The 14,156-nt window shown below is 41.9% G+C and overlaps 3 protein-coding genes and 1 non-coding gene across 4 annotated transcripts; 3 read left to right on the forward strand and 1 right to left on the reverse strand.

Moving 5' to 3' along the window:
- On the forward strand, nucleotides 1-6,048 carry LOC121776120 (callose synthase 11-like). Its single transcript, XM_042173263.1, has 2 exons — nucleotides 1-5,600; nucleotides 5,698-6,048. Exon 1 carries the CDS (start codon nucleotides 263-265, stop codon nucleotides 5,591-5,593), a length of 5,331 nt encoding a protein of 1,776 aa, XP_042029197.1. The 5' UTR covers nucleotides 1-262; the 3' UTR covers nucleotides 5,594-5,600; nucleotides 5,698-6,048.
- On the forward strand, nucleotides 3,234-3,312 carry LOC121778034. Its single transcript, XR_006045605.1, has one exon. It is a non-coding gene; the product is annotated as a small nucleolar RNA J33 (small nucleolar RNA).
- A 2,317-nt stretch (nucleotides 6,049-8,365) lies between the features above and the next one.
- LOC121776025 (L-type lectin-domain containing receptor kinase VII.1-like) lies at nucleotides 8,366-11,105 on the forward strand. The gene has a single exon (XM_042173138.1). It carries the CDS (start codon nucleotides 8,645-8,647, stop codon nucleotides 10,715-10,717), a length of 2,073 nt encoding a protein of 690 aa, XP_042029072.1. The 5' UTR covers nucleotides 8,366-8,644; the 3' UTR covers nucleotides 10,718-11,105.
- A 721-nt stretch (nucleotides 11,106-11,826) lies between these two features.
- Nucleotides 11,827-13,043, reverse strand: LOC121776026. The gene is made up of 2 exons (XM_042173139.1): nucleotides 12,730-13,043; nucleotides 11,827-12,603 (listed from the first exon to the last, which is right to left on the reverse strand). The coding sequence occupies exons 1-2, from the start codon at nucleotides 12,973-12,975 to the stop codon at nucleotides 11,974-11,976; spliced, it is 876 nt and encodes a 291-aa protein (XP_042029073.1). The 5' UTR covers nucleotides 12,976-13,043; the 3' UTR covers nucleotides 11,827-11,973.
- Nucleotides 13,044-14,156: the final 1,113 nt, after the last annotated feature.

Here is a 14,156-nt window from a genome sequence, read left to right on the forward strand (position 1 = left end):
CTGTAACTGCCATCCATGGCAAGCCACGATCCCAAAACTGGTCTTATTAAGAAACGCAATTCCGGATTTATCTACACTTAACTTTTCATACTCACATATCCCCTCTATATTCTCTCACAGCACACGCAACAGACGGACAGTCACATTTTCATATGAGTGTATTCGAATAGTGCTTGCAGTTGTATTGAGCTCTAGAGGCTGCGGATATTATCAAATTTTTGGGAGGAATCCTTCTAATTGGGTGTTCAAACAGTTAGATGCCATGAATCTGAGGCAGCGACAGCCTCCGACGCGCGGCCGTGGGCCTTATGCGCCGCCTCAGCCTCCACCTGCGCAGCTGTTGTCGGAGCCCTTCAATATCATTCCAATACACAACCTCCTCTTTGACCACCCCTCACTCCGCTTCCCAGAGGTACGCGCCGCCGCCGCCTCCCTGCGCTCCACCGGGAACCTCCGCAAGCCGCCTTTCAACCCATGGCACGACTCCATGGACCTCCTAGATTGGCTCGGCTTCTTCTTCGGCTTCCAAAGTGACAACGTCAGGAATCAGAGGGAACATTTGGTGCTCCACTTGGCCAACTCCCAAATGCGCCTCCAGCCTCCGCCCTCCGCTCCAGACCGCCTCGACGGCGGCGTCCTCCGCCGGTTCCGTGTGAAGCTCCTGAAGAATTACGATTCATGGTGCTCGTATTTGGGGAAAAGGTCTCAAGTTCGTCTCCCCAGCCGCCACAATCCCGATCTTGAACGCCGTGAGCTCTTGTATGTCTGCCTTTATCTACTGATTTGGGGTGAGGCCGCAAACCTGCGCTTTCTCCCCGAGTGTTTGTGTTATATATATCATCACATGGCTTTGGAACTTAATTACATTCTTGATGATCATGTTGACGAGAATACTGCTCAGCTTTTTGTTCCGTCTACTTGCAAACAGTATGGTTTTTTGGATTATGTTGTTAAGCCTTTTTATACTACGATAAAGGGTGAGGCTGCGAGGAGTAGGAATGGGACTGCTCCACATTCTGCGTGGAGAAACTATGATGATATTAACGAGTACTTTTGGAGAAGGAAATGCTTCAAGAGAGTCAAATGGCCTCTTGATTTGTCAAGTAACTTCTTTTTGACTGCAGGTGAAAAAAGGGTGGGGAAAACAGGGTTTGTGGAGCAGCGGACGTTTTGGAATGTGTTTCGGAGTTTTGATAGGTTGTGGGTGTTGTTAATACTCTTTTTTCAGGCTGCTGCAATTGTTGCTTGGGAAGGGAGGGAATATCCATGGCAGGCATTGGAGAGCAGGGACGTACAAGTAGAGTTGCTTACAGTATTCATAACGTGGGCTGGTTTGAGGTTTGTGCAATCCATTCTTGATGCTGGCACGCAGTATAGTTTGGTTACTAGGGATACCAAGTTGCTTGGTATTAGAATGGTTTTGAAAAGTTTGGTTGCTATGACTTGGGCAATTGTATTTGGTGTGTTCTACGGAAGGATTTGGAGCCAGAAGAATTCAGATGGGAGGTGGTTAGATGAGTCAAACCAAAGGATTTTTACATTTCTTAAAGCTGCTTTGGTCTTTGTCATTCCTGAAGTACTTGCCTTGGTCCTGTTCATTGTTCCATGGGTCCGCAATGTGATTGAAGAGGCAAATTGGCGAATTCTGTATGTTTTAACATGGTGGTTTAACACTCGAACATTTGTGGGCCGAGGTGTTAGAGAGGGGCTTGTTGACAATGTAAGGTACACTGTCTTCTGGGTGGGAGTGTTGGCTTCAAAATTCTCTTTCAGTTACTTCCTTCAAATTAAACCTCTTGTAGAACCAACAAGAATGCTCCTCAATCTCACAGGCGTCTCATATCGGTGGCATGAATTTTTCACTAGCACCAACAGAATGGCAGTGGTGGTGTTGTGGGCGCCTGTTGTGTTGATATATTTAGTGGATTTGCAGATCTGGTATACGATATTCGCCTCTCTGTGGGGGTCAGCGATAGGGTTGTTCTCACATCTAGGTGAGATTCGCAACATTGGACAGCTGAGGCTTCGATTCCAGTTCTTTGCAAGTGCGTTGCAGTTTAATCTGATGCCGGAGGATCAGACTCTAAGTTCGGAGGCAAACGTGGTGCACAAACTGCGCGATGCAATTCACCGTCTTAAGCTCCGGTATGGCCTCGGTCAGCCGTACAAGAAGATGGAGTCAAGTCAGGTTGAAGCTACTAGGTTTGCACTAATATGGAATGAAATAATCATCACTTTAAGAGAGGAAGACCTCATCAGCGATCATGAACTGGAGCTGCTGGAATTGCCACCCAACTGCTGGGAAATCAAAGTGATACGCTGGCCTTGTGCTTTTTTGTGCAATGAGTTGTTAATTGCTCTGAGCCAAGCTAAAGAACTGGCAGACGGCCCTGACAGGTGGTTATGGTCGCGTATATGTCAGAATGAGTATCGTCGGTGTGCAGTTACTGAAGCTTATGATAGTCTCAAGTACTTGCTTCTTGAGATCATAAAATATGAAACGGATGAACACTCAATAGTTACAAGATTTTTTAAGGAGGTTGATGATTACATTAGTTTCGAGAAGTTTACAGGGGCATATAGAACAGCAATTCTGCCCAAACTTCATGAGCGGTTGATATCTCTTATTGAGCTTCTCCTCATGCCTGAGAAGGATGTTGATAAATTGGTGAATGTACTCCAAGCCTTGTATGAGCTTGCAGTACGGGAACTTCCACGAGTGAAGAAGACTGTTGGTCAGTTGAGGCAGGAAGGTTTGGCACCTCCCGATCCAAACGCCGCAGTCTTACTATTTGAGAATGCGGTTCAGGTTCCAGATGTTGATGATGCGTTCTTCTATAGGCAGTTGCGTCGCTTGCACACAATTCTTAGTTCACGAGACTGGATGCAGAATGTCCCTAAAAACCTGGAGGCAAGACGACGAATTGCTTTCTTTAGCAATTCACTGTTTATGAACATGCCTCGTGCGCCCCAAGTTGAGAAAATGTTGGCCTTTAGTGTCTTGACTCCTTACTACGACGAAGATGTCTTGTTTGGAAAGGAAAGTCTGAGAAGTCCCAATGAAGATGGTATCTCAACCTTATTTTATCTGCAGAGAATTTATGATGATGAGTGGGCAAATTTTATGGAACGTATGCACAGGGAAGGACTGCAAGATGATGGTGAAATATGGACTAGCAAATCAAGGGATCTCAGGCTATGGGCATCCTGCAGGGGTCAGACACTGTCTCGAACTGTCAGAGGAATGATGTATTACTACAGGGCTCTTAAGATGCTTTCCTTTCTTGATGCTGCCTCGGAGATGGACATAAGACAAGGATCACAGGAAATTTCTTCAGCTGGTTCGCTGAGAAATAACAGCAGCGGCATAAATATTCAAGGCCTAGCCACGCCCAATGCTAGAAACCTCAGGAGGGCAGGAAGTAGCGTCAGCCTGCTTTACAAAGGCACTGAGTTTGGTGTTGCTCTTATGAAGTTCACTTATGTGGTTGCCTGCCAAATGTATGGAGTGCATAAGGCAAAAGGCGATTCCCGTGCTGATGAGATCTTGTACTTGATGAAAAACAATGAGGCCCTTCGAGTTGCTTATGTTGATGAGGTTCATTTGGGAAGAGAAGAGGTGGAATACTATTCGGTCCTGGTGAAGTATGATCAACAGCTAAAGAAAGAAGTAGAAATCTATCACATCAAGTTACCTGGCCCACTGAAGCTTGGGGAGGGTAAACCTGAAAATCAAAATCATGCGATAATATTCACCCGTGGTGATGCTGTGCAGACAATTGACATGAATCAGGACAGCTACTTTGAGGAGGCACTCAAGATGCGGAATCTGTTGGAGGAATTTAAAGTCAATTATGGCATCAGGAAGCCTACGATTCTGGGGCTTCGTGAAAATATATTCACAGGTTCTGTTTCATCATTAGCTTGGTTCATGTCTGCTCAGGATATGAGTTTTGTCACACTAGGGCAGCGTGTACTCGCCAATCCTCTGAAAGTCAGGATGCACTATGGACATCCTGATGTCTTTGACAGATTCTGGTTTTTGACTCGAGGTGGCATCAGCAAAGCTTCAAGAGTGATCAATATTAGTGAAGACATATATGCTGGATTCAATTGCACATTAAGGGGCGGCAATGTGACTCATCATGAATACATGCAAGTAGGGAAGGGAAGGGATGTAGGATTGAATCAGATCTCCATGTTTGAGGCCAAGGTTGCAAGTGGAAACGGGGAGCAGACTTTGAGCAGAGATATATACAGATTGGGTCATAGACTTGACTTCTTTCGTATGCTTTCTGTCTTCTATACAACAGTGGGTTACTTCTTCAACAACATGATGGTGGTGATCATGGTTTACACATTTCTGTGGGGGCGCTTGTACCTTTCTCTCAGTGGTCTTGAGGAGTACGCTAGAAATTCTGAGAACAATAAAGCCCTAGGTGCAATTATAAATCAGCAATTCATTATCCAGATTGGTATTTTCACGGCGCTTCCAATGATTGTTGAAAACTCCATTGAACATGGGTTTCTTTCAGCAGTTTGGGATTTTCTCACAATGCAGTTGGAGCTTGCTTCATTTTTTTATACCTTCTCAATGGGAACACGTGCGCATTTTTTTGGTCGAACCATTCTGCATGGAGGTGCCAAATACCGTGCAACAGGGCGCGGTTTTGTTGTGCAGCACAAGAGCTTTGCGGAAAATTACAGGCTATATGCCCGCAGCCACTTTGTGAAGGGCATCGAACTTGGAGTTATTTTGATCGTTTATGCCTCCACTAGCCTGTCCTCAATAGATGCATTTGTTTACATCGTCATGACAATATCTAGTTGGTTCCTTGTAGTATCATGGATCATGGCTCCCTTTATCTTTAACCCTTCTGGTTTCGACTGGCTGAAAACTGTGTATGACTTTGATGATTTTGTAAACTGGATATGGTACAAAGGGATTTTAGTGAAAGCTGATCAGAGCTGGGAGACATGGTGGTATGAGGAACAGGACCACTTTAGAACAACTGGTCTTTGGGGAAAATTGCTGGAGATCATTTTGGATCTTCGATTCTTCTTTTTCCAGTATGGTATTGTGTACCATTTGGATATCACAAATGGTAAGACAAGTATTGGTGTATACTTGTTATCGTGGATCTATCTAATTGCAGCTGTGGGTATATATATAGTCATAGCATATGCCAGGGATAAATATGCTGCAACGGAGCACATCTACTATAGAGTGGTTCAGTTCCTTGTTATTGTTGTTATAGTACTTGTGGTTGTTCTACTTCTAAACTTCAGTGACGTCACGGTTAGTGACTTTATCAAAAGTTTTATGGCATTCATCCCAACTGGATGGGGCATCATACTTATTGCCCAAGTGCTCAGGCCGTTCTTGCAGTCCAGTATAGTTTGGGAGACTGTTGTGTCCTTGGCTCGTATATATGATATGATGTTTGGTATAATCGTCATGGTTCCATTAGCCTTTCTCTCATGGATGCCTGGATTTCAACAGATGCAGACTAGGATACTCTTTAATGAAGCTTTTAGCCGGGGACTTCAAATTTCTCGTATTCTGACCGGAAAGTCCAACACTGAGACATGATTATCAGGTAATACTTATCTCAGAATGATTATTTGCATGCAGTCAACTGTACTTTAAGAGACAAGATCTGATGGAAAATTAATTAATTTTCATGTATTTTCCAGGGCTTTGATTTTATGAGAAAACTATGATTGCATCCAATGCTGCGATTGTCACAGGTAAATCTTCTCCGCATCCTCTAAAGAATGAAGCATTTTTTATGATTTTTGGACTCGTGCTTCTTCCTTGCAAATGATTACTACGTTTGGGGCTGAGACCTTAACTATTCATTTGTTAATAGTTGGCATTTTGTTATACTAGTATGCTTTAGATGCTTATGAGCATGCAATTTGGCGCCTGTGCTAGTTTGCGATTCCATTTCAATTGATGTAATTTTTGCATTTGCGAGTGAAAAACAAAACATCTAGACTCCAGTCAAGTAGTATATTATTTTACCTCCGTGTTTAAATTTTAAACCATACTTTGCCATAAACTGTTTATACACTACAGTGAACTGAAGATTCGGTAAGTTTAAATCTCAGCAAGTTCTTGCAAGAATACTGCTACCCTTCCTTCCAAACTTGAACAGAATTCTATTTCCATAACCAGAATATTAGGACAAAATGCTTAATTAACATTTATACTAAATTCTTAAAAAAACATTACTGATACTACTATTATTATCATTTTTAACTCCTAATGAATTTGTGTTTACTTTCCTCATTTTCCCTTTGGTATAGATTTAATATCTCAATTTGAAAGCCCGGTCCTATCACCTATGTAGTGCATCTCAAACTAGGCTGAGTTTTGTTCGGGCTAACCAAAAGTATAGATTCTTGCCGGCCGGGCTTTAGCTGGCCCAGATATTGGCGATTATAGTTGCATTAATTTAGGGAACTCATTTACTTGACATTTAACAAAGAAAATATCAAAATAGGAACATGAATGAGATGTGTTATGAGTTGGAAAGTTTGTTTAATAACAAAGTCAATTTGAAGGGGAGAGAGAGTCTCAATAAATTTTACGCATCAAAATCTTATCGTTGAAATTGATAACTTATTTTTTTCATTGGTCAATCAAACATAAATACAAATTATATATTAAAAAAAAACCATAATCCCATGTCACGGCTGAACGCAAAAACTTGATGAAGCCAACAAAAAAGTCTTGTAAGTTTGACATTTTGAGTTCCAATAATATGCTCAACCATAAAAAGGAATATTTTATATCTTGACAACTGGTAGTACAACTTTTTTTTTGAGGTAATAAAAATAAAGTAACATTTTATTCCTCCGTTAATTTTAAATCTCATTTTGTTTGAACCCAAATGTATAATAGGTACTAGTATTAATTGGATTATTAAGTGATATCCACCAGCATATGTAATGTTAAAATTATGATATGGTCCATCTAATTTTTTCCTAAATAGAATGGCGCGTCTGAAATAAGATGTGCAAAGATATTTAAAATGTGACGGAGGGACTAAAAACATTACTCATTTATCATATTCATAAAAATAAAATAAGATGCCCAATTTCAACGAAATAATCAAATATATTAATTCAAAGACAATACAAACAAATAATATAAAATTGTCAAAAACACATAAATTGAATTCACTTCTATTTTAAGAATAATGTGGGATAAGAAAATTACCACTTTTTAAATAATTTATTTCTTCTCATCCTTATCTATAAAATGAAATTCCAATCTGTCTTATTCTTCGTTTGAATTTAACAATGGGTAATATTATCAAGATATATTGATGTGAAAATTAGAATGGAAAAAACATGGAGGAATTTAGATTTTTATTAATCTATGTTTATCCCTAATAGTACTTACTTTGAGTACAACAATTATATGCCCATCCCTTAAAACCAAAAGTGTCACATGTCACGTTAATGCAACTTCAAAAATTCCTATAAATTTTGCCGTCTTGTATGTGATAAAATTAAATCCAATAAACAGAATTCACATATTTTAAGTTTTATGAAAAAAGTTAGCCGTGAGTCGTGACACCCCAACTTGGATATTTCGCATCCGCCCGGCTCTATGTGATAGAAATCTATGGGTTCCATCTTAAAATCAATTGGTGATAAAAAGAGAGGTCCATGAGACTTATATAGTGGATTAAGTTCTTTGTGTACACCGATGTGGGATATTATTATATTCATTTTTATGTTTCAATTGCCAACACCCTCCATCAAACCCTTCAAGGTGAATCTTGGAGGGGTTGGAGCCCAATTTTTTTTTTGATCGGTTGGACCACTGGCCCAAATTTTCAGCCCAGTTATACTGCTGCGTAGCTCGATATATGAAGGACGTTTACATGAATTCGGTAAACAAGCCTTTACACAAAGTTTATAGTAATATCCTTTCATTTCCGAACCAAAATGTGTAATGACCTCAGATCCAAGGACTATTACATACTGGAGGGGTTGGAGCCCAATTTTTTTTCAATCTGTTGGACCACTGACCCAAATTTTCAGCCCAGTTATACTGCTGGGTCAGTTAAATATGACCCACAGTCAGCGACCCGCTCTGATACCATGATAGAAATCGGATTCCATATTAAAACCAATTGGTGATAAGAGGAGAGGCACACGAGACTTGTATAATGGATTAAGCTCTTTGTGTAGATCGATGTGAGATATTATTATATATTTATTTTTATGTTTGAATTGTCAACGCTGCGCCAAACACTTTGCTGTTTTATTATACTACTTTTGAACGTATATGAAATAAGTACACATTGCTATTTTATTCCTATCTTTTGCTGGTGGGAAGCAAGAAGCTTCCTCTCTTCTTTGACTCTGAATATTCAAACCGCTTTTCTCATCTACGAGATTTCTCCAGTTCCTCAAATCCATGCTAATGTAGTTAGGCTTAATATCAGCGGCTTAGTATTTTATTATCTTTTTCATGTCCTTGGATCCTTTATGTCAAAGATTACAACTCGTTTGATGTGATCAAAGCATAAACAAATCATAAAGGTCAAAGTAGACAAGTTGTAATTATAAAGCAAACAATAAGCTAATCCACAACGACCTGTTCCCTTTCCCCATTTGTATAATGAAGAAACGGCGCTACATGATCCTTGTTCCCTTCCTCCTGGCAACCGCCGTCCACGTGGCTTCCGCCGTGGATTTCCTCTTCAACGGCTTCTCCTCCTCCGACGTCTCCCTATACGGCGTGGCCACCGTGGAATCCCGCATCCTCACCCTCACCAACGACACCAATCACCAAATCGGGCGCGGCCTCTACCCCTCCCCAATCCCCACCAAGCAACCCAACTCCTCCCTCCCTCTCCCCTTCCACACTTCCTTCATCTTCGCCATGGCGCCCTACGCCGGCAAGCTCCCCGGCCACGGCATCGTCTTCCTCCTCGTCCCCCATCTCGGAATCGACGGCGCCACCTCAGCTCAGCACCTGGGCCTCTTCAATTTCACCAACAACGGCGACCCCAACAACCACGTCTTCGGCGTCGAGTTCGATGTCTTCAAGAACGACGAGTTCGGAGACATCGACGCCAATCACGTCGGCGTCGATGTCGACTCCCTCGCCTCCCTACAGTCCCACGAAGCCGGATATTGGCTCGACTCCGACCACGCTTCCTTCAAAACCTCCCCTCTTAACAACGGCAAGAATTACCAGGTTTGGATTGATTACGTTGACGGAACCCTCAACGTAACCATGTCCCCCCTCGGAATTAACAGACCCAACAAACCCTTACTCACTCTTCCTCTCAATCTCACCCCTGTTTTACTGGATGAGATGTATGTTGGATTCACCGCATCCACCGGAGCTCTGGTTCAAAGCCACAAGATCCTATCTTGGAGCTTCAGCAACACCAATTCATCGCTCAGTGACAGCTTGATCACTTCTGGTTTGCCAAATTTCGAGCTTCCCAAAACCCCATTTCATAAAACCAGAGGCTTCATTGCAGGTGTGTCAGCTGGGCTCACATCCATCTTCATTGTCTCCATCATTGTTACTTTCTTGTTGATAAAAAGGAACAGAGAGATACAGAGGAGAAGAGCAGAAATGGAGGATTGGGAATTGGAGTATTGGCCCCATAGAATTAGTTACCAAGAAATCGAATCAGCAACCAACAATTTCTCAGAACAAAACGTGATCGGCCTCGGCGGAAACGGCAAGGTCTACAAAGGCACATTACCTGGTGGCGCGGAGATCGCGGTGAAGCGAATCTCCCACGACAGCGCCGAAGGAATTCGAGCGTTTCTTGCAGAAATATCAACACTCGGACGCCTCAAACATAGGAATCTGGTTGGATTGAGAGGCTGGTGTAAGAAGGAAAAGGGCAGCCTCATTGTCGTCTATGAGTATATGGAAAATGGGAGTCTTGATAAGTTTGTATTTGAAATGGCTAACCAAAGAATAAGCTTCCAAGAAAGGATAAGAATTTTAAAGCAAGTCGCTTCCGGTTTATTATACTTGCATCATGGATGGGAGTCCAAGGTTCTACACAGAGACATCAAAGCCAGCAATGTGTTACTCGACAAAGAAATGAACGCTAGAGTAGGCGATTTCGGGCTAGCCCGGATGCACGACCATGACAAGGTGGCCGGGACAACGCGTGTGGTTGGGACGGTCGGGTACTTGGCGCCCGAGGTGGTGACTAGCGGGAGAGCATCCACCCAGACCGATGTGTTCGGGTACGGAGTGCTGTTATTGGAGGTGATGTGTGGGAGAAGGCCGATAGAGGAAGGCGCCCTGCCATTGCTGGATTGGGTGTGGGAGCTTCTGCGGAGGGGGGAGTTGATGAAGGCGGTTGATGTGGCTGCATTGAGGGGAGGAGCGGAGGAGGAGGCGGCGGAGGTGGAGAGGGTGCTTCATGTGGGGCTGCTGTGCGCACACCCAGACCCGAAGGCAAGGCCGAGTATGAGGCAGGTGGTGAAGTTTTTGGAGGAGAGGAGTGAGGTTAATGAAGCGGAGATGGAAGAGGATATGCAGATGCATCTATTGAACAAGATGAAGACTGATCAGTTTTGGCCTATGTATCCTCATTTTTTAACCAGTGGCTCTTCTTCATCTTCTCATCCAACGTTTGAAGACTTTAGGAAGGGTATGTCCCAAAATACCATGTCACTCTCTTGGTCTACTACTATTGTTGTGGGTAGGTGATCAAGAATGTTGCTTCTTCACTCTTTCTTTTGGTTGTTCATATGTTGATTCTTGTAAACAATTCTCTCTTTTTTTCTTTTTAAATTTTTGAGTGTGAGTAGCAGATGAAGTAGTGTCTCGTATATAAGCAATAGCAGATCCAAGTGGTACGTGGGTCGACTGATCCATTGGGAAAACTCCATTAAAATCCACTTTTTGAGTTGTTGTCCCGATGGTGCGACAACTCCGCTCTAATCCTTCGCGGTCGGCGTTTACTTCCCTTTTCATCCGCCATCACTGTCTTTGTCTTCAGACGTCGGCAATGACTTTCTTCACTTTGTTCGATCCTATAAGATTTGTGTATTGTATATAAGATTTATGGAAATATATGCATGGATTCTTCTCATTACAATTTTTGTATCCAATGTGTTTGTTTGAGAAATATGCCTCCATGATTAGGCTTTAATCATTTCAAACGAAAATGGCTTGGATTTTGTTAAAAGAAGTTATCACTGCCAATCTTGAAAACTAAGCTACCCCATTTACCTTGCTATGGCTAATCGTCAAGGTTATTAGCCTACTTCTGATTTTTTGGTTCATTTGTTTCGATTGTTCTTGGCCCAGACATCGGATACCATGCTGTGTATTGTTGAATCTGTTGTATCTATTTTATTCAAACTGGTTAAAACCAACCAGTTTAATTGGGCTTCTCTATAGAGGCCCATAACAAACAAGTCCATAAAATGGCTAAAAAGGTACAATTCGCCAAACTTTTCCAAAATACTGCAATACTAGTATATAGGTTATAAACTGGGTATTATATTCATATTCATAAATAAATCATCAGAAAAAGTGTACTCATCATGTAAGAGAATAGACAAGGGACCGATTACATCTTATGGCATGCTCTGATCGAGTTTATATGTTTTTTGCTTAATCTCATAAAATGTTAGGGGTAATAGTATATTGTACTACTTGTATCAAATCAACTAGTACTAACCTTTAGGAAGTTGCTACTCCATTTGAGTATGTAAATTTGGATGGTAAGCTTAAGTCGCTTTTAGTAGGCCAGGTGTGTTAATATTTTCATTTTTAACAAATTATCAGCAAGAGTTGTGTACCAAGCTATGTACATGATTGATTTCCTTCCAGTAGTAAGTACTGCAAATACAAAAAGAAGCACTCAATTCTCAGAAGCAGGACCGTTTGTGACCCTCACTCATGACTCAACTATACTAATTTGCAAATCTCGCGGCACAAAAAAAAAGTTGGGAAGTTCACACGACTGCAACAACCGGTGTATGCAGATTTTCCATCATCAAGTCAACCGCTAGCAAGGACTTCCCGGAGCGGGGCGGGCGGGCGGAGTAGGCCGAGGCAAAAGTCTGCTGAGATGCCAAGCGCTCGCAAGTCCTGAGCCACTTAGCCTGCATGTAGCGATGCTTTCTCCACGGCGCCATGTGCATCTTCCTCTCCTTCATGCACCTCTTGGCGCCTCTGCACACGATCTTCAGCACCGCCAGCAGCCTCTCCATCTTCCCCACGAATATCTCCGGCAGCTTCTTCACCACTTTGCTGTACTCTTCGTTCGCTCGTGCCATCTCGAATTGCGATCGGAAATTCAACTCGATCACCACCCTCACTTCCTTCTTCGGATTCGATCCATCGATTACATCCAAGAACGTGTGTTCCCCTGAAGGAATATCGGGTGAGCTCATCCATTTGGACTTGCATATTGCACTGTTAAACCCTGCGATCTGGAGGCGGCGGCACATATCCGCCATTAGACATTTCCGGCAACAGTCGACGGCTCTTCCGCATCCGCAAACGCCGCCGGCCTCTTTTACTGCTTCTTTGGTGATATTTCGGATTCTAGATTCCAGAGAACTCGTTCTGCATATCGTGGACTGCACAAGATACAATCATCAACAATGATTGATTTGATTGATTACGGGCTCTGATCTCATCCAAAACAAAATTAATACTAGTATTGAATTTCAGTTTTCAATTCCGATCTTCCAATACAAACTTACTTGCAATAATTGATGTTGAGTTTCCCAAAAACTGTCGTCTTCAGCGACTGGAATTTCATCTTCGTTTTGATTTTCTTTCTCGTCGTCATCTGCATAATCGTCAAAACAGCTACTCAACACCTCGCATTCTTCGCTGAGGAACTGGAACACTGTATCGTCGGATAGATTAATGGCAGTTTCGCCGGAAAACTCAGATTCCCGGCCGTCGCACGTCAAGATCCGGTGGTTTTTAGGAACTCTAGCCATTTGTGTTTTTTACCAGCTAAATGTAGTACTCCCTGCTGTGATTGATGAATAAAGATTTGTGATGTTCAATGATCCTTGGAAGAGTCTATATATAACAGCCGAAATGTGGAGCCCAAGTAGCTTACGTGGTAAAGAGCGGAGGTGCACAAGCTTACCATGGATCCCTCCACAATTTAATGTTACCCGAGTCGAATGGTCCAAGTAACAGAGGGGATCCACGTCTGCCAGGGCCAATAATGCCATCGGTGCGGAAGCCTTTGGATATACTCGAATATTCTAAAATTATTTTTTATTTGATGGTATATGTTGCTATTCAATCCTAATCCAGTGGACCATAGCCCACCATATTTTGGTCGCCTATTCTGAGACGTTGATGACTCGGGTTTATCTCTTCATCTGGGGCCAGTACCTAAACTCATCGTCGGCACTTACGCGGCGCTAGGTTCATGTTTTTTTGCATCTTGCTTCCTGGATTAACCCTCCAGTTGCCGCATATGTTGATACGTGAGGAGGGTTGTTTTAGTCATTTTCATATCAATCATTATTCGAATCGAGTTGCTCGCTTGCTGCGATGGTTGATAATTACTCCCTTTATCTACGAATCCCTCTATCTGCGAATAAGAGTCTCATTTTTTCATTTTGACTATCTGCAAAGAGAAGGCTTTATTCATAATTACCATAAGTGCTATAGAGGTCTCACATTCCATCAATTTTCTTCCATTCACTTTTTTTAATATTTTTTAAAATTCTTATCAAAAAGAAATGAGATTTTTATTTACTGATAGAGAGAGGGTTTCGAGTTTCGCTTTTGTTAAGCAAAAGGTGGCATGTTATTTTGATTTACTTAATTTACAATGGCTTGCTGACTAGACCTGAATAAAAATAAATTATTAAAATATATGATTGGTTGAGTAGGTCAATGTAATTAGGCTTAGAGTTTGTCACACATGTAGTTGTTATATACTCCTATAATAATGATAGTATTAGTAAATACTAACTGTTACTACATAGTTATGTGAATGTGATGAGCTTGTTAAGTGGAGGTATAATCATACACAGTTGTAAATCAGTATTATACCTAACGTAAACAAGTTACTATTGATGATAGTAATTAGTACAGTGATAAATACAGATTAAAATTGACTAGCTATATATGTTTGTGTGTGAGGTAGGGACTATGT

Source organism: Salvia splendens, chromosome 18, assembly GCF_004379255.2.
Source record: "Salvia splendens isolate huo1 chromosome 18, SspV2, whole genome shotgun sequence".
In the NCBI taxonomy this organism is placed as follows: domain Eukaryota; kingdom Viridiplantae; phylum Streptophyta; class Magnoliopsida; order Lamiales; family Lamiaceae; genus Salvia; species Salvia splendens.

Excerpts from the sequence above, each read along its gene's own strand:
- LOC121776120 (XM_042173263.1), top strand. The coding sequence starts at position 263 with ATGAATCTGAGGCAGCGACAGCCTCCGACGCGCGGCCGTGGGCCTTAT.
- LOC121776025 (XM_042173138.1), top strand. The coding sequence starts at position 8,645 with ATGAAGAAACGGCGCTACATGATCCTTGTTCCCTTCCTCCTGGCAACC.
- LOC121776026 (XM_042173139.1), bottom strand. The coding sequence starts at position 12,975 with ATGGCTAGAGTTCCTAAAAACCACCGGATCTTGACGTGCGACGGCCGG. Across the intron at positions 12,604-12,729 it reads CTCAACATCAATTATTGCAA|TCCACGATATGCAGAACGAG; the intron begins GTAAGTTTGTAT and ends TATCTTGTGCAG.